Source organism: Nicotiana tomentosiformis, chromosome 10 (assembly GCF_000390325.3).
Source record: "Nicotiana tomentosiformis chromosome 10, ASM39032v3, whole genome shotgun sequence".
Lineage (NCBI taxonomy): Eukaryota > Viridiplantae > Streptophyta > Magnoliopsida > Solanales > Solanaceae > Nicotiana > Nicotiana tomentosiformis.
The window spans coordinates 41,144,658-41,170,648 of record NC_090821.1 but is presented as its reverse complement, the minus strand read 5'-3'; the positions used below and the strand labels follow the sequence as shown (position 1 = coordinate 41,170,648).

General features: G+C 38.9%; 1 protein-coding gene, 1 long non-coding RNA gene and 1 pseudogene across 4 annotated transcripts; 1 reads left to right on the top strand and 2 right to left on the bottom strand.

Annotated features, from left to right (window-relative positions):
• Nucleotides 1–408: 408 nt before the first annotated feature.
• LOC104109211 (putative late blight resistance protein homolog R1B-16) lies at nt 409–8,474 on the top strand (annotated as a pseudogene).
• Nucleotides 8,475–16,742: 8,268 nt separating this feature from the next.
• Nucleotides 16,743–17,292, bottom strand: LOC138900466 (uncharacterized). The gene is made up of 2 exons (XR_011411452.1): nt 17,241–17,292; nt 16,743–16,923 (listed from the first exon to the last, which is right to left on the bottom strand). It is a non-coding gene; the product is annotated as an uncharacterized lncRNA (long non-coding RNA).
• Nucleotides 17,293–20,308: 3,016 nt separating this feature from the next.
• On the bottom strand, nt 20,309–23,538 carry LOC104095753 (receptor-like protein kinase HERK 1). Of its 3 annotated transcripts, none has more exons than XM_009601946.4 (2): nt 23,417–23,538; nt 20,309–21,675 (listed from the first exon to the last, which is right to left on the bottom strand). In XM_009601946.4, the coding sequence occupies exon 2, from the start codon at nt 21,588–21,590 to the stop codon at nt 20,508–20,510; it is 1,083 nt and encodes a 360-aa protein (XP_009600241.1). In that variant the 5' UTR covers nt 21,591–21,675; nt 23,417–23,538; the 3' UTR covers nt 20,309–20,507. The 3 variants fall into 3 exon arrangements, with proteins under 3 accessions (XP_009600241.1, XP_070042430.1, XP_009600240.1); XM_070186329.1 differs by having other exon boundaries at nt 20,309–21,926; nt 23,417–23,534; XM_009601945.4 differs by having other exon boundaries at nt 20,309–21,724; nt 23,417–23,534.
• Between the last annotated feature and the right edge of the window lie 2,453 nt (nt 23,539–25,991).

Sequence of the window (25,991 nt, the reverse complement as noted above, 5' to 3'; positions counted from 1 at the left end):
ACATAATGGAGGTTCTAGTCTAGTAGCAAAGGTGATTCAAAAAATAAATTGTTAGAATTTCTTTATTAAAATTTTTAGTTCCACCACTGATTGTAGGAGCAAATTGATCTTGAAATTAAGATAGTAGATTACAATCCAACTCTAATTTTGTTTTACTTTAAAAACACATACTATTTAGTTTAGAAGTAGTGCTAACTTTATTATACAGAAGCGAGGACAAATGATTTTTTGGAGTTAGTTTGCTTTTTTAATTTAGAAGTGGTTGGTTACTTCTTCTTTGAATTATACACAGTATACTATTAAGTTGTCCTAATATATAAGCCAAGGGGCACTTTATGCAGGGTGATTAAATGGCTAGGACTGAAATGCATAGAGAGTGAAGGAAGGATAAAATAGACCAATTAGTCAGTCAACCTTTTGGTCATTGTTTATTGGTATTGGTACTTCATTCTTTATTCTCTTTCACATACAAATACAAATATACAATTAGTTAGTGGATAAGAGATTAGGTCGAGCTATTGAAAGAATAAAAAGAGAGAAGAAATTGAAAGGACTTTCCATCCATTTGCTTTGTTAGCTGCAGGCCACTGGTTTCTGTTTGAGGACTTCAATCACTGTACAAAAAGGTATTGAATTTCTACCGATTCGAAAGTAAGCAGATTTTATTGTTCAATTTTCTGCAGTAATGGCATTGCTCTGTACCTAATACTGCGATAGTGTATGAATTTTGATCTAACCACTAGTAGATGCTCACTTTATTATCTCTCACATTGAAAGGAATGCAATCCTTGAGAAACTAGGCTAAAGACTAAACTGATCAACTTTCTTCATCACTTCCTCCAAACGGTGTGCTCTGATTCTCCTTCTTATGAACATTTGCAAAATACGATCTTAGCTTACTTAATTCTTATGCTTTGTTAGTTGCAGGAATAGCTGGTTGGCGTTTGAGGACTTCGTTCACTGTATTAACGTGTTTGCCGTTTGGGTTTATTTGAAGTTAGATTTCAACCAATACGAAAGTAAGGTGTCCCTCTTTTTTTTTTTTCTTTTTTTTTTTTTTATTTGTTTGTTCGTCTTCTTAGTTCTTTTTCATATGTATAGTGATGTTAAAGTCTCAAACACCATAATGAAACATCAAATTTTGAACTGAAAAGCTGTTCAAATCAACAGGTTCAGTGATGATAGAATTCAACATCAAACCTAGCAGCATACATGTTTGCAAATTACGACTAGAGTCTTGCAACTTTGTAAACGCTTTCACATGGTTGAAAATCCAAACCGTATACTATTTCAAAGTTATAGAAAGAGTTCACGGTTGTGACAACACACTTCTTTGACCATTTTTTAGATTCTAATGGAAGTTTCATCCCTCATTAGCTCTTTGGAAATTGGAAAACAGATTATTGCGATGGTATCCATCTTTATTTGGTGTATGGTTGCAACATTTAGGTCATTGATGCACTTGTAAAGAATGAGATTGGCGAAACTAGAAATACTGGACTATTTGATGGTTCGGGGGTAATGGAATCAGTAAAATGCCTGAAATATGTCTGTGTCAAGCTCTGATTTAAGATAATAATTTATCACTTGCAGGATTTATTAACAATTAGAGGAAACTGAAAAGGTGGAAAGGAGATGGCCGAGGAGTGTCGCGATGTGATAGGTGCCATAAACCTTGTGAAGGGCCAGCATTTAGGTAGAACGACCATTAATCAATTGGAGGATGCTACAAAGCACCTCACGCATGTAGCTGTATTTCTCACGAATCTGGAGAAGTGCTACCCTGAGAATGGGATATCTGGACAACTTAGGCCCCTATTTCTAGAAGCTCGTGATGGCTTTTCTGAGATGTGTTCTCATTTTCCTCGTTTCAACCTTACCATTAAAATGGGGAACATTGCTGAGAAATTCAAAGCTTCAAAGGCATCACGATCAACTAGCCAAATGATTTCAGAGGTGCTGAAAATAATTGAACATGAGACTATTGCTAAGCGAATCAGAGCTTCAAAGCCATCAAGATCATCTAGTCGAATCACTATGGAGATGGTGGGATTTGTTTGAATCTTTACTTGGTTCTGTTCATCGTGCTCTGTTCTTTATTAGTGTAGGGCCTGCTACGTCTTTGCTTGACAAGAAGCTCAGACATCTACGAGTCTTCTTCACATTAATTGCAAAGCGGTGCATTGAGCATGAGAGTATGAAGGATCTCTTCACCCATGTTGAGGATGTAGCTTACACTGCAGCATACCTATGTTTCTTGGGGTCGAACTGCAATATGGACGGCGAGTTCTCTAAATTGCTGGAAAGGGTAAGTCGTCCCTTTAGCCCAGAATTGAGGCAGATTTATCTGAGTGCCTTGATAGGGTTAAAGTCATCAAGCTCTGAGACTACTACAATATTGAATGCCAAATATATGCTGGATTTTGTTAGTGCTCTTCGGGAGGATCTAAGACTTAGATGTGATGGTCGAATTCAGTGGCTCCAAAGAGGACTTTCTTACCTTTCTCAATCTCTCAGGGACATAGAATCTTATCCCCTTCCACGTGAAGAAGTGATTTCTCTTCAATTAAATATGGAAGCTCTGGCCATTGAGGCAGCAAATACTATCTACTCCTCCTATGATGAGGAAATGCACAAGACTACTGAAATAGACCATGTGCTTTTTCATTTGCAACTGAAGTTTAATTATGTCAAGGTGGAGGTCGATCTGATTCGGCTACTAACCCGTCAAGCCACCATCACAATAGGTCCTATGAAATCTTTGATTGACTATGTTTGGAGTGAGCTGATATTCTTTAGAAATTATTTGTTGGATGCATTAAAGCAGTGTAAAGAGAAGACTAAGATAACTGTTATTTTGACCTCTATTCAATCTGCGATTAGCCAAGCATGGTCAGTCTGTGATTCTCTTTGTCATGACTTGGAGCGAGAAGACTCTTTTTCTAATGATACGCATCAAGAAGACTCCTTTTCTAATGATACGGAGCAAGAAGACTTGGTCAGGGAAATGATTAATTGCTTGCATTTTCAGTTGCTTCTTAAATTCAAGTTTATTAAGGCAGCGATCAGACAGATGTATCCCAGCATTTCTGCATCATCAACATTAGACCATCCCACGATAAGTCTACTGAACTTTCTTCCTATGAACTTTGAGGTCATTGATTCCTATTTCAGCATGCTAAAATCCTCCAATACATCATCCTCACATAGGCCCATGATGGATGAGGTTTTGATGGGGTTTCATGAATATATTCTCGAAAATCTGCTACTGAAGGATGAAACCAATTTGACGTTTACTATTGCAGATGAGGTCAAAAAGTTCTATGGTGGGTTATTGCTCCTGGTAACATATCTTATTGAACCTCTAGTTCCTCACATTGAATGTAGGAAGCAAAATAATCTCTCAACGGGATTTAGAACCATCGCAATTGAGGCGCAATCTGCTATGTGTTTATCTTATGAGGATTTTATGAATAGCAACAACTGTAGGGAGCTCAATCTTGTTCTTCAATTTTTGACTGTGGCTTTCTGGCTTATCAAGTCTGAGGGAAGCTTGATGGATATACCAAAGCACAAAGACACTTTGGAATATCAAGTTCTGGATCTGATTGAGAGTGCTCGTGAAGAGCTTATTTTCATTAGATCTATTCTCATGGATCTTCTCAGGCAACACACAGAACTTAACAAATTGGATCATATCTTAATGCATGCTGAAGTGACTGTGAAAAGGTTAGCGATACTCAGTGATTCTTGTTATGAAATTTTCAAGGACGGAGGCAGCACTGACAAAATGAGGCCTTTGTTATCTGATTCTCTACAAGAGATTGAGTCTGTCAAGGTAGAGTTCAGAAAAGTATGCTTTCAAGTTCTGGATGTATCACCTTTAACCATGACAGATGGAGAAGGCCTTATTAATTTCTTATTAAACCACCAGGACAAGGTGCCGAACTATGATGCTGTTTCTTTTAACGGAAGTTTCATGGATGGAAGCAGCAGTGAGAATATGGAACTTTCATCATCTGATTTTCTAGGGGTGATTGAGTCTGTCAAGGTAGAGGAGGTCAGAAATGCATGCAATCAAGTTGTGGATGCATCACCCTATGAGATGCGTAAGACAGATGGAGAAGGCTTTATCAATCTTCTGTTAACCCAACAGGACAAGGTGCTGGACTATGATACTGGTTCAATCTCTTTTCTGCAGAATCAAATCTCAGTAGTTAAAGACAAACTATTGGACATGGGATCTTTACTTGTAGATATTGTACAGTACCGCAATATGCATCTTGAACTCAGATCTTGCTAAACGTGTTCAAGATAAAAACTACATTTGTTTCTTCTCCATCAAGGGGTATATTCCTGCTTGGTATTACACATTATATCTCTCTGATGTCAAGCAGTTGATTAAGTTTGTTGAGGCAGAGGTAAAGACGATTTGTCTGAAAGTTCCAGATTCTTCAAGTAATAGCTTCCCCAAGACAAATGGACCAGGATTTCTCAATTGCTTTTTGGGCAAATTGGAGGAGCTTTTATGTTCTAAGCTTGATTTGGCTGTCGACTTAAATCATCAGATTGGATCAGTCAAGGATTGCTTACTGTATCTAACATCATTGATTGATCATTTTTCAGAAAACTATGATGAGCATGATGAAGTTTGTGGTCTTATAACAAGTGTTACTGTAATGGCATACAAGGCTGAGTATGTCATTGACTCGTGCTTGGCCTATTCTCATCCACTCTGGTACAAAGTTCTTTGGATTTCTGAAGTTGTTGAGAATATTAAGATTCTAAATAAAGTTGTTAGGGAGACTTATGAAAGAAAGAAGATTGAAGTGACAGTGCATGAAGTTGCAAAGACCTCCACTAATCTTGCACTGTCGTTTTCAGATAATACTCAAAGAACAAACGAAGAAATGGAGGGTTTCCAGGATACAATGGACGAATTAAAGGAGCAGCTACTTGGACGATCACCTCAACTAGATGTCATCTCAATCGTTGGCATGCCAGGATTGGGCAAGACTACACTAGCGAAGAAGATTTACAATGATCCAACAGTCACCTCTCACTTTGATGTCCATGCTCAATGTCTTGTGACTCAAATATATTCATGGAGGGAGTTGTTGCTGACCATCTTGAATGATGTTCTTGAGCCTGCTGACCGCAATGAAAAAGAAGACGGTGAATTAGCTGATGAGCTACGCCGATTTTTGTTGACTAAGAGATTCTTGATTCTCATTGATGATGCGTGGGACAACAAAGTGTGGGACAATTTACATATGTGCTTCAGAGATGTTCGGAATGGGAGTAGAATTATTCTAACAACCCGGCTGAGTGACATTGCCAATTATGTTAAATGTGAAAGTGATCCCCATCATCTTCGTTTGTTCAGAGATGATGAGAGTTGGACATTGTTACAGAAAGAGGTATTTCAAGGGGAGACCTGTCCACCTGAACTTGCAGATGTGGGATCTCGGATAGCAAGGCATTGTAGAGGGTTGCCTCTCTCAGTGGTGTTAGTAGCTGGTGTTCTGAAACAGAAAAAGAAGAAACTAGATTTGTGGAAAGTAGTAGAAGAAAGTCTAGGTTCCCAGAGCATTGGCAGCTTAGAAGAGAGCATGTCTATAATTGGATTCAGTTACAAGAATTTACCACACAATCTTAAGCCTTGTTTTCTCTATTTTGGAGGTTTTTTGCAGGGCAAGGATATTCATGTCTCAAAATTGACTCGGTTGTGGGAAGCCGAAGGGTTTGTACAAGCAAACAAGGAAAAAGGACAGGAAGATGCCGCACAAGGTTTCTTGGAAGATCTTATTCGTAGAAATCTAGTAATGGGCATGGAGAAGAGACCCAATGCCAAGGTGAAAACGTGCCGCATTCATGATTTGTTGCATAAATTCTGCATGGAAAAGGCCAAACAAGAGAATTTCCTTCTCCAGATCAATAGGTAAAAAGAACTATACTAATATAATTGTATTATGTTTATCCCAACTCTAATTTTCATGTCTTTTATCTGGCTCAGTGGAGAGGATGTGTTCCCTGAACAGCTGGAGGAATACCGATTGTTCGTTCACTCTTACCAAGATGAAATTGATTTGTGGCGGCCATCTCGCTCAAATATCCGCTCTTTACTATTCAATGCAATTGATCTGGATAACTTGTTATGGCCGCGTGATATCTCCTTCATCTTTGACAGTTTCAAACTTGTTAAAGTGTTGGATTTAGAATCTTTCAACATTGGTGGCACTTTTCCCAGTGAAATACAATATCTAATTCAGATGAGGTACTTCGCTGCTCAAACTGATGCAAATTCAATTCCTTCATCTATAGCTAAGCTTGGGAATCTTGAGACTTTTGTGGTTAGAGGATTGGGGGGCGAGATGATTTTACCTTGTTCACTTCTGAAGATGGTGAAATTGAGGCATATACATGTAAGCCATCGGGTTTCATTTGGTTTGCATGAGAACATGGATGAATCCCTTTCTCACTCTCAATTAGCTAATTTGGAAACCTTTTCTACTCCACGTCTCTCTTATGGTGAAGGTGCAGAGAAGATTTTGAGGAAGATGCCAAAACTGAGAAAGTTGAGTTGCATATATTCAGGGACATTTGGTTATTCAAGGAAAGTGATGGGTAGGTGTGTTCGTTTTCCCAGATTAGAGTTTCTAAGTCACCTTGAGTCCCTCAAGCTGGTTTCCAACAGCTATCCAGCTAAACTTCCTCACAAGTTCAATTTCCCCTCGCAACTAAGGGAATTGACTTTATCGAAGTTTCGTCTACCTTGGACCCAAATTTTGACCATTGCAGAACTGCCCAACTTGGTGATTCTTAAGTTATGTCTCAGAGCCTTTGAAGGGGATCATTGGGAAGGGAAAGATTCAGACTTCCCTGAACTCAAATACTTAAAACTGGATAACCTCAAAGTTGCACAATGGTCTGTCTCTTATGATGCTTTTCCTAAGCTTGAACATTTGGTTTTAACGAAATGTAAGCATCTTGAGAAAATCCCTTCTCATTTTGATGATGCTGTATCTCTAAAAAGCATTGAGGTAAACTGGTGCAACTGGTCTGTTGCCAATTCAGCCCAAGAAATTCAAACAACACAACGTGAAGATATGGCAAATGATTCATTCACAGTTACCATACAGCCTCCAGATTGGGCTAAAAGATCATCTCCTTGACTCATATCTGGTATGTTCTTGCCGTGTTCATCTTAGTACGTTTTACACTTATTCATTTTTCTTTTACGCCAGAACATATTTGTTTTGCTGGTATTATGCTTAGTTCTAGTATTACTTAATACACGTATCAAATAATTAAGAAACCGAACTCATAACTTCTGATGCAATCTTAACTTTTTCTTGGGCTTATTTGAGATCAAAAGTAGATCAATGGTTCCTGTAACTTCTAATTCACGTTTTGATTCAATTGTCCTAGTACAGTTGTCAAATGATAATATGTTATCCCTAGGCTAACTTATTATGTTTCCTTTTAAGTGAAAGCGATGTCTATGTTTCTATGAAGTGTTTTTGAAATTTTTGCTATAAAACTGATGAATGGCAGGCTTTGGTTTTTGTCAGCTCAACTCTTGTGTTAACTGAAAGTATGTTTAGGGGACAGTTATATCTTATTCACAGCACAAAACTGATGGTCCAACAGATTCGCAAGGAGCATGAAGGGGGTAGTATGGGACCTCTCATTCAGGAGGAACATGCAAGATTGGGAGATTGCGGAGCTTCAAGTCTTGTTGGCACTGCTATACGGGCAAGACATGCTCCAGCCATCCTGTGACTCTTGGAGATGGGGCTTGCGTGGCGATGGTTTGTTCACCGTAAAGTCCTTTTACCAGAGTATGTTGGTGAGAGAGGAGACCAATTTTCCATACTCCTCGATCTGGATTCCTAGGGCGCCCACGAAGGTGTGCTTTTTTGCATGGCTAGCGGCAAGGGGAGTGATCTTAACTGCTGAAAATCTCCGAAAGAGGGGAATTACACTTGTTAGTTGGTGCTATATGTGTAAAAGCTCTGAGGAAGACGTTGATCACCTTATGTTGCATTGCCCTGTGTCCTCTGCATTGTGGAGGTCAATCCTGAATCTTTTTGGTGTTCAATGGGTGATGCCAAGCACTGTAAAGAAAATGTTATATAGTTGGGGCGGTTTTCGTAGAAGAAGAAAGCAAAAGGCGTGGAAATTCGCCCCGTTAGCTCTCATGTGGGTAGTATGGGGGGAGAGAAATAGAAGAGCTTTTGAGGAGATTGAGTCTCCTTTTTCACATCTTAAGAATAGTCTTTTATCTTTGATCGCTTTTGGGTGCACTCATTTAGCCCCTACTTGTATAGAAGATTGGGCGTCTTTTGTAGAGAATCATGTTCTGATGTAAATTCTCTACGTCTTGGGTATACTTCGTATACACGGGAGTTCTCTCCCTTTTGATTAATACAATTTACCTTATAAAAAAAAAAATCTTATTCACACCACAAGTGGCTGAAGGAGAAGCTTAAGTAGTTGAACACATGCACTAGAAGTCGTATTTAGAATTACTGTGGTTCTAGAATAGAGTTCTGCAGGAATTTTATGCTTTTTCAAAAATCTTAAGTTTCTAGTTTGAAACAGCAGAACTCTTTTGTTTCAGCAGTAACAGCAACTAAAGCAAAAGATTCTACTTCAGCAAGAGGCGTTTTGTCTTATTTCTAGAACAAGTGGAGTTATTATGTTGAATTCTTGCAAAGAAGAAGAATCAGGACAGGTAAAGATGATTTCTTTTTCTATGACTATTTTTTTCTTTAATGTTATTCTTCTTCATCTTTCCTCATCATCTTGAATATGAACACTGCAAAAACATTTTGAATAAACTGGACAGGAAAATAAAATCTTCTATATAAAACATTATCATGGAACTATCTGTGAATCCATATGGTACAATTGTTTCACTGAATGATAGAGAGGGAAGACAATCTATGCTTGATTCAGATTTCTTGCCGCATCAGAATGTGGTAAAATAAGACAATAAGTCAGAATCCCCCTCTCGAAGTGGAACAAGCAATCAGAAAAGCACATACTTTTTTGTGACAAACCAATACAAGCTGACTGTTAGTCACATCTTGGTTAAGGTAGCGTAGATAACGACTGTTATATTAGTTATTAATGAGCTGGTTAACTGGAAATAGTTATAGTTAGCTTAATGAGCTGGTTATCTGGTGGATGAAATTAAACTTGACATTCGTAAGATGAGGGTGTATAACGGTGGTGCAAGTTTTATATTCAAATGTAAGGAATTGCTGGACTGTTATTTTAATGCGACTTTGAAAAGAATAAATGCATTTCTGACTTCAGATACAGTTCTACGGCATCCTTGGCAGATGTCACTGCTGTTTTATCATATGTTCTTATACAACTCATTTGTATTTATACTCCTGTTCATTTATTCATCCTTTGTGGTCCTGTTGGGTGCATGCAGTCTTATATAATGAACAGTCAAGAAAGCCTTCTTTTATTAGTTCCTTCAAACCAGAGTCTTGATAGCTTCATCTTTGGTGAGTAGCAGACTTCGTTCTACAATTAAATTGTGTTTTGCACAACTACTGAAGTGACTTTGTCACATTATTAATTTTTTTTTTTGCATGAAATTGGTAGAACTTATTGTGTATGTTGATTTTGGAAGACCCAGCAAAGGTAAAGCACTGAAACTGGGTGAAATGATTTGACATCAATATAGGGATTGCAGAAGGTTTGGTCTTTTTTTGATGAAGTAATTTGTTTATTGATGGCATCAAGAAGATGCTGTAGTACAAAAGATAATACGGCAAAAAGAACTAAGTCAACTCTAATACAAGAAATGCTAATTTAAGACCAAGGTACTGACAAAGTTCAGAAAGCTATCAGGGGTGTCTACAGGAGACAATTTGTGCCAACTAAAAAGAAACATTAAGCGCCTAGCCTTAATAGAGTGAATTGGAGTTGATACACCATCAAAGCATTTCCTATTTCTTTCTGTCCATAAACACCAAAAAATACTAGCAGGGATCATTCTCCAGATTTGTTTGATGGTTTTATCGACTTTCCATGTGTTCCAGTTTCTAAAGGCTTCCTTGGTGCTCTGAGGCATGACCCAGTTGAGTCCAAAAAGTGAGAGAAACATGTTCCACATATCTGCAGCTACTGGACAGTGTAGAAACAAATGGCTGTTGGTTTCTTCATTGTTCTGACACATGTAGCATCTATTTGCAATCTGGAAGCTTCTTTTCCTTAGATTATCTTGAGTGAGGCATGCATCTTGTAGTGCAGTCCAACAAAAGCAGTTGACTTTTAAAGGAGCTCTTGTTCTCCAAATAAGCTTCCATGGCCAGCTTTCTGCCATTTCATTTTGTGCTGTCAAAGATGTATATCCAGCCTTCACAGAATAGAGACCTTCCTTGGACTTGTCCCACTTTAGCTTGTCCACTGCATGAACATTGATTCCATTATTCTCTACCCTTGACAGTAGATTTAGCAGCTCCTCATACTCCTAGTCTTGTATATACCTTCTAAGAAGAATGTTCCAACTGTTGTTTTCCCTGTATTGAGCAATGGATGAGTAAGGATCACAAAAGATGTGATAGAGGTTTGAAAAGTCATCTTTTAGAAGACAATTCCCTTGCCATTTATCTTTCCAGAATTTGATGAGCGTCCCACTTCCTGTAAAAAAGTAGGCATTCTGATAGAATTCATCCCAAAGTCTGCTAATGTATTTCCAAGGTCCAACTCCATGTGAGGCTCGGGAGATTTTTGTACACCAATGGCTTTGGGCTTCATGCTTAGGTGTGACCTAAGTTGCTCGGACACGGGTGCGGGTGTCCGACATGGATGCGAATCTAGAGGTTGGATCCTTCGAGATGTAAATTCTAAGATTCGGGGATACGGATCCTAGTACGGATATGGGTGGGGGGATCCGACTAAAAATAATTCAAAAAAAATAGAAATATTTCTAAATTATGAGAAATTTTGTGGATTACTTACGTATAGCTTCTAAAGTGTGGATTTCCTTTTTATTTTCAAGTTGTAGATAAATAAATGATTGATTTTCTAGATAAGGTATATTATTTTATTCAAATTTACCTTAGTTTTGATTCTGATTTTGGGAATCAAATTGTATCTCGTCTCGAATTTTTCCGTCCGTCGTGGTCAAAGTACCCAAAATTGTTTGACCAGATCCGGTACGGATCCCATACCCACACCCATACTAGTGTCGTGTCGACACGGGTGCGGCACCTAAATTGCCGTGTCAGAGCAACTTAGGCTGTGACTGCCTCTTTCCAAAGTACTTGGTTTTCCTGAGAGTATCTCCATAACCACTTCATTAGTAAACTTTTGTTATGTGTAGCCAAATTTTTAATGCCCAGTCCACCTTGTATCTTAGGCATTGTGCATTTAGACCATTTAACAAGTTGGAATTTGTGTTCCTTACTATTCCCTTCCCACAAAAAGTTCCTTCTGATTTTGTCAAACTGTCTCAGTACCTTGCTAGGCATAGGGAATAATGACATAGTATATGTTGGAATGCTGTCTAAAGTGCTGTTAATCAAAGTAAGTCTACCACCCATCGAGAGGTACTGCATCTGCCAGGAGGCTAGTCTTTTCTCAAATTTTTCAATCACATTGCCCCAACTGAATCTAGCTCTAAACTTAGCACCCAATGGAAGTCCCAGATATGTTGTTGGGAAGGAGCCAGTGTTGCAGCACAAAATTTCTGCCAACTCTGCCAGATTTGGAACCTCATTGACGGGGTATATAACACTCTTGATCATGTTGATATGAAGTCCAGATAAAGCTTCAAAGATTAGTAGGGTAATATTAAGGTAAAACACTTGTCTTGATTCAACCACTCAAAATATTAAAGTATCATCAGCATACAAAAGGTGCGAGACATTGACTGTGTTTGCTGTCATGTTGCCAACATCAAAACCATTGATCCATTGTAGTTCCTTGGTTTTATCTAACATTCTGCTAAGACCTTTCATGGCTAGAATGAAGAGAAAGGGTGATAATGGATCACCTTGCCTTAGGCCTTTCTGAGGGGAGAAGAAGCCCACTGGACTCCTATTAATCAGCACCGAGTATTTAACTGTTGTGATGCTGAATTTGATCCATCTAATCCACGTGTCTCCAAATCCCATCTTCTTTAGCGTAGTAATGAGGTATGACCAATTGAGTTGATCAAATGCCTTCTCTATATCTAGTTTGCATAGGATGCCTGGTTCCCCACTTTTCATCCTCCAATCTATGACTTCATTTGCAATTAAGGCTGCATCAGTAATCTGCCTATTTTTTATGAAAGCATTCTGATGGTTAGAAACCAGCTTCCCCATGACTCTTTTTAGCCTCTCTGCCAGAATTTGGCTGCAATCTTTTATACACCGCCAATTAAACTAATTGGTCTAAAATCCTTTAGTTCAATTGATCCCTTTTTCTTTGGGGTTAGAGTTATGAAAGAAGCATTTGTGTACCTTACCATGTAGCAGTGTTGATGGAAGTGATCAAGTGCATTCATTACATCATTTTTAATGAACTCCCAAGCCTTCCGGAAGAATGCCATAGTGTAGCCATCAGGACTAGAGGCCTTATCTGGAGCACATGACTTAATTAATGCTAGGACCTCTTCCTCTTGAAATGCCAGCTCAAGATCTGTTTTCTCCTCTTCTGAAATGCTTGCTAGACCTTCAAATTCAGCACAAGGTCTCCAGCTCTCCTGTTCAGTGTATAGTTTCTCATAAAAATCCAGAATTTCCCTTTTGATAGAGTCTTTGTCCTCAATAATCTCTGGTCCTACTTTGAGTTTGTCAATATAGTTGTTACTCCTATGAGAGTTAGCCATCTTTTGAAAATATTTTGTGTTCCTGTCCCCTTTCTTCAACCACAAACACCTGGATTTTTGCCTCCATGAGATCTCCTCAGCCTTTATCAGTTGCTGATACTCCTGTTGTAGAGCTAACATGTGTGATTTCTCTGCTGTGGAAAGTGTTCTACGTTCAACAATTTGTTCAAGAGAGAAATGCTCGTCTAAGATTTTGTTCTTTCTGGCCTCTAGCTTGCCAAAGACCTCCTTGTTCCAGTGTGATGTCCTTTTTGAGATTCTTTAGCTTAACAAGTATGAAATCTGGACTACCATTAATTATATAACTCTTCCACCAAGCCTTCACTTTGTCAAGAAACCCCTCAGCCTGAAGCCACATGTTTTCAAACTTGAAGTATGAGGGTGTTGCCTCCCAGTCACCACTCGAGCAAAATAGGTCTGTGATCAGAAATAACCTTTGGTAAGGCCATCTGCTTAACAATTTTGAAGCTGTCATTCCATTATGTTGAAATCATAAATCTGTCTATCCTTGATGCTTGTATGTGATTCTCTCCCCTGGACCAAGTATACTGAGCACCATGTAGTGGCAAGTCAATGATACATTAAGACGCGGATTATTCGTAGAGATATAAAAGCCAACAATATCTTGTTGGCTTCTACTAGTCTCAGAGTTAAAATTGCTGACTTTGGGTTGGATAGATCCTTCCAAGAAGACAAGAGTCACATGAGCACTGTCATCGTGAGGACTTTGTTAGTGATTCTCTTCTTTCACATTTATATTATAGCTACAAAACGTATGCTCACTAAATAACAACCAGTTAGGTTAATTAGTTATCTCAGTCAATGGTTATTTTTTCCATATTTTTCCTTCATAGAGGATATGGCGCCAGAATTGTTTGATCCAAATCTTATGTTGTACAACTACCACAGTATCAATGTAAAAAAAATGAGATTCTAAGTGTGAGAAGGCACGAGAGAAAATATGTTATTGATATTGGATGATAAATACAATACAAGAGGTCCCTATTTATAGCTATACGCTACAAGGAGATATTACTCATTTTCCAATGTGGGACAAGACTACACTATACATATCTATAAACTAACACTTCCCCTCAAGCCGGTGCATACACATCATATGTACCGAGCTTGTTACACATGTAACTAATACGAGAACCAGTAAGAGACTTAGTGAATATATCTGCTAGTTGATCATTCGACTTTACAAACTTTGTAACAATATCTCCTGAAAGTATTTTCTCTCACAAAGTGACAGTCGATCTCAATGTGTTTAGTCCTCTCATGGAACAACGGATTTGACGCAATATGAAGAGTAGCTTGGTTATCACACACTAGTTCCATCTTGCTGATTTCTCCGAACTTTAACTCCTTGAGCAACTGCTTGACCCAAACTAACTCACACGTCGCCATAGCCATGGCCCGATATTCGGCTTCGGCGCTAGATCGAGCAACTACATTCTGTTTCTTGCTCTTCCACGAGACCAAATTACCTCCTACTAGAACACAATATCCAGACGTAGAACGTCTATCAAAAGGTGATCCTGCCCAATCAACATCTGTGTACCCAACAATCTGCTCGTGGCCTCGATCCTCGAATAGTAATCCTTTGCCTGGAGCTGACTTTATATACCGAAGAATGCGAACAACTGCATCCCAGTGACTATCACAGGGAGAATCCATAAACTGACTTACAACACTCACCGGAAAAGAAATGTCAGGTCTAGTCACTGTGAGGTAATTCAATTTGCCAACCAACCTCCTATATCTCGTAGGGTCTCTAAGAGGCTCCCCCTGTCCAGGCAGAAGCTTAGCATTCGGATCCATAGGAGAGTCAATAGGTCTGCAACCCATCATTCCAGTCTCCTCAAGAATGTCTAAGGCATACTTCCGCTGTGAAATAACAATACCTGAGCTAGACTGAGCGACCTCAATACCTAGAAAATACTTCAATCTGCCCAGATCCTTAGTCTGGAAGTGCTGAAAGAGATGTTCCTTCAGATTAGTAATACCATCCTGATCATTACCAGTAATAACAATATCATCAACATAAACCACTAGATAAATACACAGATTAGGAGCAAAATGCCGATAAAACACAGAGTGATCAGCCTCACTACGAGTCATGCCGAACTCCTGAATAATTGTGCTGAACTTACCAAACCAAGTTCGAGGGGATTGTTTCAAACCATATAGTGACTTGCGCAATCTGCACACACAACCATTAAACTCCCCCTGAGCAACAAAACCAGGTGGTTGCTCCATATAAACTTCTTCCTCAAGATCACCGTGGAGAAAAGCATTCTTAATGTCTAACTGATAAAGAGGCCAATGACGTACAACAGCCATGGACAAAAAAAGACGAACAGATGCTACTTTAGCCACGGGAGAGAAAGTATCACTATAATCAAGCCCAAAAATCTGAGTATATCCTTTTGCAACAAGACGAGCCTTAAGCCGATCAACCTGGCCATCCGGGCCGACTTTGACTGCATAAACCCAACGACAACCAACAGTAGATTTACCTGCAGGAAGAGGAACAAGCTCCCAAGTGTCACTCGCATGTAAAGCAGACATCTCGTCAATCATAGCATGTCGCCATCTTGGATGAGATAGTGCTTCACCTGTAGACTTAGGGATAGAAACAGTGGACAAAGAAGATATAAAAGCATAATGTGGTGACGACAGACGATGATAACTTAAACCGATTAAGTGGGGATCAGGATTAAGTGTGGATCGTACACCTTTGCGGAGTGCAATTGGTTGACTAAGAGGAGACAAGTCCGCAGTAGGTGCAGAATCTGATGCGGGGCGTGAATCACCTGGGCCTGATGCTGGATGTGGACGACGATGATAAGTCAAGAGTGGTGGAGCTGCAGAAGGTTGAACTGGATTATGTGGAGGAACTGGAGCTATAGGTGGTGGAGCTACAACCGGAGCTGTAGGTGGTGGAACTGGAGCTATAGGAGCTACAACTGGAGCTATAGGTGGTGGAGCTATAACTGGAGCTGTAGGTGGTGGAGCTGGAGTGACTGAATCTCCAAAAGATGAAACTGGTAGTACCTCAGAAATATCTAAGTGATGACCTGAACCTGTGAAGTATGATTGGGTTTCAAAGAAGGTAACATCAGCTGACATAAGGTACCGCCGGAGGTCAGGAGAGTAGCATTGATACCCCTTTTGTGTTCTCGAGAAACCCAGAAATATGCACTTATGAGCACGAGGAGCTAACTTATCTGTTCCTGGAGTAAGGTTATGGACAAAACAAGTGCTTCCAAAGATACGGGGTGAAAGAGAGAACAAAGGTAAGTGGGGAAACATGACAGAGAATGGAACTTGGTTCTGGATAGCTGAAGATGGCATACGATTAATAAGATAGCAAGATGTAAGAACGGCATCCCCCAAAAACGCAACGGAGCATGAGATTGTATGAGTAGGGTACGAGCAGTTTCAATAAGATGTCTATTCTTTCTTTCAGCTACCCCATTTTGTTGAGATGTGTACGGACAAGATGTTTGATGAATAATCCCATGAGATTTCATAAACTGCTGAAATGGGGAAGAAAAATACTCTCGGGCATTATCACTACGAAATGTGCGAATAGAAACCCCAAATTGATTTTGAATTTCAGCGTGGAAGGTCTGGAAAATAGAAAACAGCTCAGATCGATTTTTTATGAAAAATATCCAAGTGCACCTGGAATAATCATCAATGAAACTGACAAAGTAGCGGAATCCTAAGGTGGAACTGATCCGACTAGGACCCCAAACATCTGAATGGACTAAAGTAAAAGGTGACTCTGCAGGATTATCAAGACGCCGAGGAAAATGGGAGCGGGTATGCTTACCGAGCTGACATGACTCACACTCTAGAGCTGATAAGTGAGATAAACCAGATACCATTTTCTGAAGTTTTGACAAACTGGGATGTCCCAACCGTTTATGTAATAAATATGGTGAATCAGTAACAGGACAAGTTGTAGAAGGAAGACAAGATGTGAGTCCATGTGATTTAGCAAGGATAAGGTAATAAAGTCCGTTTGATTCACGCCCGGTACCAATGATCCGCCCCGTACTGCGTTCCTGTATAAAAACATGGTCATCAAGAAATAAAATAGCGCATTTAAGTGATTTGGCTAAGCGACTAACAATTATGAGATTAAAAGGACTATTGGAAACATAAAGGACTGAATCTAAAGGTAATGGAGGAAGTGTGCTTGCTTGACCTATTGCAGTTGCCATGGTTTGAGACCCATTGGCCATTGTGACTTTTGGAAGAGATTGAGAATACGAAATAGTAGTGAAAAGAGATTTGTTACCAGAAATATGATCTGATGCACCTGAATCAATGACCCAAGACTCAGAGGATGAAGATTGGGAGAAACAAGTCACGCTATTACCTGTTTGAACAACAGAAGCTATCTCAGAAGATGTCTGCTTACATGCTTTATATTGAAGGAACTCAATATACTCTGCTAAAGAAACCATCCGACTATTCAAAGCATCGGTTCCCATGTCGCTACAATTTGTAGTAGTAAGGTTAACTTGAAATAGTGAAAATAAGTAACTCCTGTGAGAAAACTGAAGAAATAGCTTGAAAAACACTATTTACAGCAGGAAAACAGAACACTATTCTGTGCCGGAAACACTGTTCACGCCGGAAACACTGTAGCTCACCGGAAAATTCCAAAGTTGTCGGAATTTGTTGTAACCAGGATGGATAGATTCGGAATTCCTTTGCGAGCAAGCTGTCCTGAAGAAATATTTTCAAAAAATGGCCAGAAAGGTCACTGTTCAGGCCGGAAAAATATAAAAGTGGCCGGAATTTGATTTGAATTAGATGGGTAGGCTCGGAATTTTGAGGAGAGCACACTGTCCTGAAGAAGTTTCGCGAAAAAATGGCCGGAAAAGTGGCTGGAACCCTCGTCGGAAAAGTTGTTGCCGGCGCGTGGAGGAGCGTGGCGGCTTTTCTGCCGGATAAAATTTCAGGGGTTGGTAGTCGGAGGGTGATCTACCTCGTGGTGGTGTTGATTTTAGCACAACACCGACAGAAAGTGACTTTCACTTAGACAAGCCTTAGGTCACCGGAAGATGACTAAGTTCTTTCTTCCCGGTTAACGCTGGAATGACGCACAACGATCTTTTCTCACTAATACTCTGATACCATGTGAGAAGGCACGGGAGAAAATATGTTATTGATATTGGATGATAAATACAATACAAGAGGTCCATATTTATAGTTATACACTACAAGGAGATATTACTACTCTTCCAATGTGGGACAAGACTATACTATACATATCTATAAACTAACACTAAGAGTGGTACATGTCAGACCTGTGTGCATACAAGAGGTTCCGGGATTAAGACCATCCATGTCCCAAGGCATTGCTTCAGTGGCCTCAAACTGAGACATAACATAAATCTGTGATAGAGTGAATCTGTGCATCTCAAGTATCTTCTTGCCTCTTGTTCCTCTTTGCACACTCTGGAAGATGATGTTTCGTTTGCAACAAGTTGCTTTTATCATTGTAATAGTGAAGTGTTTAACAAATCCTTGGGCAGTTTATTATTGTTACATAAGTAGATAGACATTACCAGGAGAGAAATCAGAGAGTAGACTGCACAATTAGAAAATATACAGAGTGCTATTTTGAAGAATGGAGGTGTTGATTTTTGCTCATTCTGAATCATCTCTGTATAATCTTCTTCTGTAATTGTTGATTCCGGTTTAACCATTAGTCATTTCACTGAGCTTTTTCCTTTTTTGATTCATGAAGATCCTTGGAAGTATCTGCTTTTGGCTTGAAAATTATGCCAAATCATTACCAGAACGCTGAAGTTCACTAAAATCCGTTTCTGCTTGTCATTCAGTTTTGGATGTTCTAGTTGTTAGATAGTTATGTGTAAATAGTCCTAGTCCCATATGTAGTAGGAGTAGAATATGTATTATATATAGAGAGCTTATTGTTTCATTGTTAAAAAAATAGATTTTTCTCAAACTAGCAGAGAATAAAAAGAAACAAGTGTGACAAATCAGTGATCACCTAAGTTTTTTGTTGTGATTCTAATTATGCCGTCTTGGTTTAAGAATGAAGCTGCTCTTGTTGTTGCGAGACACACAGGCTTGGGCGATCATAATCCAACTCCACATATGTCTTAATCCTATATTTTAGTTTCCCAAACACATACAGAAGGAGATGACAGTTGATTGATTACAAGATTGACAAGTGTTTTGGAGTTGAGGTTTAGGAGTAACTGGGAGGTGGCGGCAGAGTTCCAAAACCTAATTGATTTTTTCCATAAACAAAGCACACCACAGGATAGCCACAATGTATGGAGATGGATAATGGAGTGTGATGATCTTGAGGGCTGAGAATTTATGTATAAGGGCTCGGGCGAAGATGTCGAGAATCTCCTCATAGCTTCGATGTTATGGTGGAATATCCTTAGATGGTTTTAGGCTTAACTACTGATAGAGGGATATGTCCAGAACCTGGTGAGTTATTTGCAGAGGGACAGGTGCTTTGAGCTTGAGTTTGCAACTCACAAACTGCAGAATCAGTGTCTAAATCATAGAAGAATCAGCTGACTTTTCAGCCAATTGTTTAACACCAGCCACCTCGTAATCATGTATGACATCTAGAAGCTACCTGCTCGAGATGCTGTAGTTTCTCCTTCATCATATGCTCCACCTCTTGTCCATCTAGAATTGAAGTAACTTCTCTGTCAATTAGGACCTAAATTCATATTTGGCTTCTATTTTAAGTGCTCCACCTCTTTCATATTGATGACGTAGAATAATCATAATGTTGCAGGTTTGTAGGATAACTGGAGTACTGACACTTGCAAAAAAAAACAAATTCCCATATTAATGTATCCTTGACAAACAAACAAACAAACAAACGTCCTTGCTCAGGATAAGAATGTCAAACGTTGTAAACATGTGACCATATGACAATGGCTGAGAAAAAAACACTGCTACGACAACTCAAAAGACTGACCAAAAGGATGCAACTTCATTGTCTTAAACCTATAACTTGTTAAGAGAAACATTTCATGAGAATGGGAAATTGTATTTACAGAGTGTAATTGAAAGAGAAGTATCAAAATAAATCAACCATATTACCAACCTAACCCGGCCATCCCTATTGCCCATTAATGAAAAGATTTGATGTTACGATTTACTTTATTTCGCAGCCACTAATTCTGCATTATCACTCAGTATCTCAAACACATAAAACATCTCAGAAGAGGTATGCAATGCCAACTTCCAAGAAGAAAATGGATTACCATGTTTTTGTTTTCTCAAGGTTGCGAGGGAACATAAGTATCAAAGAATTATGTTATCAGGTCTTCCCAGAGGCTCAAAATTGTTCCATGTTTTTAAAAGACTTTTCAGTGACATGGTATTAATGGAACGATTTCATATAGTAAGAAGAACTTCTTAGAAACCATATACAACCTGTGAAACAACCGGACACACCCAATAAAATGAAAAGTGGGTCCACAGAATTTCGTAGAATAAACTGTTATGGAAACAAAAAAATCAATCTTCATATGATGATGATCCATGAACAAAAGTGGAATTAACAAACACCTAAGGACAGTATGTACCGTTTTCACTTAGTTATCTACCATAGGACATAACCAATTACGAGAAAACCCTACTCATCATCAGAGAGATCATCCGAATTTGATGAGATCATCCAGATATGAGAAGCAGAAGCACTGGCATCAAAATGACTGAAATCATTGACTTGCGGAGAGAGCTCGCCAATAGGGATGGTACTGTTTTCTTCAGGATTATCATGAATGACAGACTCTTGGAGATGAAGTGCACACTCTAGACTCCACAGCACATCACCCATAGATGGCCTATCTTCACCATAAATAGCTATGCATTTCTTTGCTGTTTCTCCAAACTTGCTGAGAGAATCTGGTCTTATTTTGCCCACAAGATTGGGATCTATGATTTGTTCCAGTTGTCCCTTCTTCTTCATTGCCCATTCAGTTAAGCCGACTACTGTAGGCCTAGCACAAAGAACTTCTAATAAAACAACACCGAAAGAGTAAACATCAGATTTTTCTGAAAGCCGTCCGCTTCTATAATATTCAGGATCAATGTAGCCAAGAGTTCCAACCACCCTTGTGCTGAAATGGGTTTGATCAAGCTCAAGCCCTGTCTTGGATATTCCAAAATCAGTAACTTTTGCCACAAAGTTCTCATCAAGCAATATGTTTGCGGACTTGACATCGCGATGTATAACTGCATTGGCATAGCTAGTATGAAGGTAGTGCAGACCTCTGGCTGCCCCGATGCATATCTCCAGCCTCTGCTCCCAGCCCATACTGGGTAGATCTGACCCATACAAATGACTTTTGAGATTCCCATTCTCCATGTACTCAAAAACTAGAATCATCTCGTTGTTTTCATCACAATATCCAATCAATGAAACCAGATGTGGATGGCGGAACTGAGAGAGCATCTCAATTTCTGTTCGGAACTCTGCAAGACCTTGTCGGGACGCAGAATCAAGCCTTTTCAGGGCCACCTTTGTGCCATCACACAAAACACCCCTGTAAACATTGCCAAAGCCACCTTTTCCAATGACTAAACTCTCATCAAAGTCGTTAGTTGCTTCCTGCAAAGCTGCAAAAGGAACTCGATAATTTTCAATAGGAATGCGATGACTCGAGGTTGAAGCAGCACTTATGGACGTTGTCCCCCTTGAATGCTTGCTTCCCATGGTATGTGTGGACTGTGGAGTGCCACCATTAATAGATAAAGGAATCCATGTCTTTGACTGGGCAAGCTACTCCTGTTTTCTTCTTCTATGGATGCAAAATAAGTTGCCAACCATCAGCAAAGCAATTGGTACACCTACACTCACACCCAGGGCGGATGCAAATATATGTGTAAATAACATGCAAAAAAGAAAATACAGTACAAATAGAATAAAATGACACCACTTGTCATCACCCTCCCCTTGGCTTGCGGGTGAAGACCATCTATCCTCTTAGAGAGGTCGAGTGTTCGATCCTTGGTGTATGACGTGTTTTAACTTTTTGAGCCTTTTGTTTAACTGCATAAAAGAGATGTCAGCGAGGCTTGAAATGCTGACCTCATAGAAAGAGTTAAACAACTAAAACAATGGACCAAGAGCCCCTTTCGTCCGCAAAACTAATATTTGAAAAAAAAATAATCAAACTGGGTTAACTTTGAAAAACCAAATCATTCTCCTCTTCAACTTTGCAGTTTTTGAGACTAAGTGTGCTACTTCCTGCCATTTCCATTGTGAGAGTTTTTTTTCCCTTCTTTCTAGTTGGAATGTTTAGAAGACATCCATTGTTCTCTATTAGAGTGGGTTAGAGTCCGACATTGGGTGAGGAATGGACTGGTTGTCTCATTACATAGACTTGAGCAATCCTCCCCTATGAGCTAGCTTCTGGGCCTGAGTTAGGCTCAAGGGCCATATCTTCATATGATATCAGAGCCAAGTCCGTCCCTAGGCCCCCATGCCCCATGTTACATTGTCCATGTTCTAGTTGGCAGGTATGGGTGTGCGAGGGGTAGAGTGGGTTAGAGTCCCACATTAGTTGAGGAATGAACTGGTTGTCTTCTTATATGGACTTAGGCAATCCTTTCTTCATGAACAACTTTTGGGTTAGAACTATGCCCAAAGGCCATATTTTCACATTTTCCTTTGTGGGTTGAACTATATGAAAATTATTTAAGATTTTTCTAAGTTGATATCTTAATTAGTCATTCAACTTAAATGTCAATGGAGAGATATTTTTCTAAAGCATCTTCCAAGCTTCCGAATCCAGGTTTAACCTCTCAAAATTCATCCTAACATGGAAGAAGATCAATGAGTTGGAACAATGTCGACAAAGCGAAGGAGTTGACTTAAATTCCTAAAAAGCTGAATTTGGGAAAAGATTAGCAATTCGAAAATATCATCCTAATGACCATGATGCAATAAAGAGATCATATCTTCAAAATGTCAATTTCTACCTCGCAATCACAATTTTTCAAAGAAAATTGTATGGTCAATTGCCTCGCTTTATTCCTCGATGGTTTGTTGGAGCATAGAGTAACAAGTGATTTGTTCACTTGTCACTTCCTTAAATGTCGAATGCTGCTTAGAGAAAAATCTTAGGTACACCACTGCTCACACCCACAATAACTCGGATTTTGTTTTTTGGCGCTTGAGCTAGGATTAGTAGGAACAGAAGATACCTGTAAGGCTACCCCGAGAATTATTCAACTTTCAGAAGTTGCAGTCCATTTAGAATGACGTCAAGATAAGCACTCCTTGGAGATGGGCCAACACTAATTACTAGTGTTAAGCCTATTACTTTTAGCGGGTGGAGCAACATAATTATTGTAACAAGCAAAATCGAAAAATCAGAAGTTCACGATCGGAAGGTTTCACAGTCTCAAAGTTCGAAACAGAGAGTATATTAAAAAAACAAAAAACCCTAAGAAAGATGATCGCAACTATAATTGAAGCTTCGAGATGAAAAACACAAATACGTAGACAAAATAGATGCTTGAGGAAGCGGATTTTACCAGAGCAGTGGAGATTGGAGAAGACGAAAGAGTGCAAAGTTTTAACTGTGATTTCGTGTCTCTACCTCTCTCTCTCTCTCTCTCCCCGGGAAGAAAATGAAAAGATAAGAGATTTATGCTCTTTACTTATTAATTCGTAAGATTGTTATAAATATATTATATTATGGATGTTCATTTAGTACTCCGTTGTAAATAAGTTTTTTCAACAAGTTTATCCACTCCGCCGTAAATATATTTATCTATTTGGTACTCTATTGGAAATAAGCCACCTGAAGAAGCTTATCATTTTGGTACTCAATTATGGATAAACATTACCCCGGTCGAAGATTATCTATATCTGGTACAGTAGCAGCTTACAAGCAACTTACAAGTAGCTTACACAACAGCTTGCAGTAGCAGCTTACAAGAAGCTTACACAGCAGCTTGCAGTAGCAACTTACAAGCAGCTTACACAGCAGCTTCCTTTCTTCTATAAATAGAGGAATTTTCAGTTCATTATGTACATAAGTTTGAAGTTTGAATAATATATCAGTTTCTCTCTATACTTGTCTTTACTTTACAGTCTTTATTTTATAACACGTTATCAGCACGAGACTCTGCCATCTCGAGCAAATACTTTAAAAGTATCAGAGGTACGAACTTTCTTTTTCTAAATAATGTCAAATCTTTCTAAACTTGAATTTGTAGTCCTAGATATATCGGGCAAAAGCTGCATGTCTTGGGTGTTTGATGCTGAAATTCATCTTGATGCGATGGGTCTGGCAGACACCATCAAGGACAAAAATCAAGCATCAAACCAAGACCGTGCCAAAGCAATGATATTTCTACGCCATCACCTTGATGAAGGCTTGAAAATGAAATATCTCACTATTAAAGATTCAGTCATACTGTGGAATAATTTGAAATATAGATATGACCACCTGAAGATGGTCATTCTTCCACAGGCATATTATGATTGGACTCATCTAAGGCTACAAGATTTTAAATCTATCAGTAAGTATAATTCTGCTATGTTTAGAATTATTTTCCAATTGAAACTATGTGGTGATAATATTACTGATCATGATATGTTGGAGAAAACTTTCACCACTTTCCATGCCTCGAATATGCTTCTGCAGCAGCAATATCGAGAGATGGGATTCAAAAAGTATTCTGAACTTATCTCACATCTTCTTGTAGCCGAGCAACATAATGGGCTATTAATGAAAAACCATGAAAGTCGACCTACTGGTTCTTGTCCATTCCCTGAAGTGAATGAGACGAACTTCCACCAAGCTAAGCGTGGAAGAGGACGTGGCCCCAGTCGTGGTCATGGCCGTGGTTGGGGAAGAAACTCTAATCATGGTAATAATAATGCACCAAAGAACCCTCCTCACCACCAGCAGTGGAAAAGGAAGGAACAAAAGCATGAAGTAGTGCAAGCAGCAAAGCCAGAAAATACATGCTATAGATGTGGAGGAAAAGGGCACTGGTCACGCACCCGTCGTACGCCAAAGTACCTGGTTGAGCTTTATCATGCCTCCCTGAAGAAGACAGAGAAAAATGTTGAAGAAAATTTTATTTCTGAAGATAATTTAGACTTCATGCATTTGGATGTAGATGATTACTTTGCACTCCCGTAAGGAGAAACAAGTCATGTGATCGGTGATGAATCTGTAGAGATGTAAATATTTTAATTATTGTTGTTTGTAGTAGATAATATGGTTATATAATTGTTGTACATAAATAAAAGTTATGCTTTGATAATGATGTTTACTATCATATTTATTTATTTTACGTCATTTTGAAGAATATGGATAACCCTCAAATTATGTTTGGATCAAAGACCAATCATGAAGATATTTGTGTAATTGATAGTGGAACAACTCATGCCATATTCAAAGATGAGAAATACTTTTCTTATTTGCATAAGGAAAAGGCAAATGTTTTAACAATTTTTGGTAATATAAGTTTAATTGAAGGCTCCGGAAGAGCCACTATATTTCTGTCTAAGGGAACAAAACTTATAATAGACAATGCATGATTCTCCTCCAAGTCCCGAAAAAACTTGTTGAGTTTTATAGATATCCGCCGAAATGGGTATCATGTTGAGACGATAGATGAAATGAATATGAAATACCTTTGTATTACATAGGATATTTCTAGCCAGAAGTGCATTGTAGAAATGTTACTAACTTTATCTTATGGCTTATACTATTCAAAGATTAGTTGAAGCACACTCTATCATAAACCAGAAGTTTACTGATTTAAATATTTTCGTGCTTTGGCATGGCCGATTGGGCCATCCTGGATCAATAATGATGAGACAAATTACTGAAAATTTGAGTGTGCATCCATTAAAGAACCTGAAGATTCTTACAAATAATGAATTTTCTTGTGATGCTTGTTATCAAGGCAAAATGATCACAAGACCATCACCGATGAAGGTTGGCATTGAATCCCCTGCCTTTTTAGAACGTATACATGGGGATATATGTGGACCTATTCACCCACCAAGTGGGCTGTTTAGATATTTTATGGTCCTAATAGATGCATCTTCAAGATGGTCTCATGTGTGCCTACTATCATCTCACAA